Source organism: Malurus melanocephalus, unplaced genomic scaffold (assembly GCF_030028575.1).
Source record: "Malurus melanocephalus ecotype Western Australia unplaced genomic scaffold, MMel_1.1 scaffold_622, whole genome shotgun sequence".
NCBI lineage: Eukaryota > Metazoa > Chordata > Aves > Passeriformes > Maluridae > Malurus > Malurus melanocephalus.
This window is the reverse complement of record NW_026623854.1, coordinates 308,155-309,419: the sequence shown is the minus strand read 5'-3', so window position 1 is coordinate 309,419 and position 1,265 is coordinate 308,155. Positions and strand designations below refer to the sequence as shown.

General features: G+C 60.7%; 1 protein-coding gene across 1 annotated transcript in view; it reads right to left on the bottom strand.

Moving 5' to 3' along the window:
• Positions 1-1,265, bottom strand: part of PIK3R6 (phosphoinositide-3-kinase regulatory subunit 6) — a 14,276-nt gene that overhangs the window by 11,284 nt on the left and 1,727 nt on the right. The window contains exon 3 of the mRNA XM_057383300.1: positions 124-382. Within this exon, the coding sequence (XP_057239283.1) occupies positions 124-382 (259 nt within the window). The remainder of the gene's footprint in view (positions 1-123; positions 383-1,265) is intronic.

The following is a 1,265-nucleotide window of genomic DNA, read 5'->3' as shown; positions in this document are numbered from 1 at the left end:
CAGCTCAGCCTTAGGACAATGGTTCCAAATCTCCCTGCCCAAGGGTCAGGGCTAAGTGACCCCTTTGGGACAGGACCCCAGCCTCAGACCCCAGCCAGCCTCCCCAGCCCCAGGGGCACTCACAGAGCTGCTCAGCTTCTGTCCACAGGTGGAAGCTGATGTTGGGCTTGGGCAGAGGGGTCCCCTGCAGCCCCTCCTGGGGAGCATTCCCTGGGAAAAGAAGGATGCTTGGAGCACACGGGAGCATTTCCCACACAGGAGCACAAACTCCCAGTGCTGAGYGCTGCCTGAGGCAGCCCCTGGGCCCTCCCAGCCTGGTACTCCTGGCTGGATGTGAGCCCATGAGGCCCCTGCTGTCACAMACAGAGCCATCAGGGAGTGTCTGCACTGGGAAGGAGAAATGAAAAAGGGGAAACTGAGGCAGGGTGAAGGACCTCGCTTTGCAGCCATTGCAGAATAAATAAACATTCCTCCAACCCTGGGCCTGCAGTGCACGTGGGGATCTGAGCCCTCTGCTCCCACCAGCACCGGCTCTTCAACCCACGAGAGCTCTGTGACCATAGTGGGACAATTTAACCCAAAAGGTGAGGATCCCACTGCCCTCCCTGCACCACCGGCTGCTCCTCCCCGTATCTGGCACTGGGACCATCTCCAGCTCTTCTGGGGAGGGCTTGGGACACAGGGAGTAGCCAGRAGAGGAACCCCCATTTCCCTCTGCCTGCCCCAGACTGGTGTGAGATGTGAAGGATTGGGATTTTGTTACAGTTTGTGTCCCCAGTGGCACTGAGCTGGAACAGAACATGGCAGGGATGGCAGGAGATGGCAGTGCCACCATCCAGCACTTCCCAGAAAGGTTTGGGCAGGAAGGGGCCTTACAGCCCACYCAGTGCCACCCGTGCCATGGGCAGGGACACCTTCCATGGCCTTGGACACTCCAGGGCTGGGGTAGCCCCAGCTGCTCTGGTGAACCCTGTACAGCAGCACAGGGAGGAGGGCACAGTGTCCCCCCTGTCCAGGCCATGGCAGGGTGTCCCCTACACCAACAGAGCTCCCCCAGGTGACATGGCTGTCACCCTTTGCAGACAACAGAGACATGGCCCAGGGCAGCTGGATCAGCAGCAGAGATTTCCATTGTCCCCTCCCCTGGTGACAAATCTCTACCAAGGCCAGCTCTCGCTGCTGGCCATCAGGTCACTGCGAGGAGCCTGAGCCTGACCCTGCTGCTCCAGGGGGTGGGCAGCGGTGGGGGTGGCACAGGGACACAG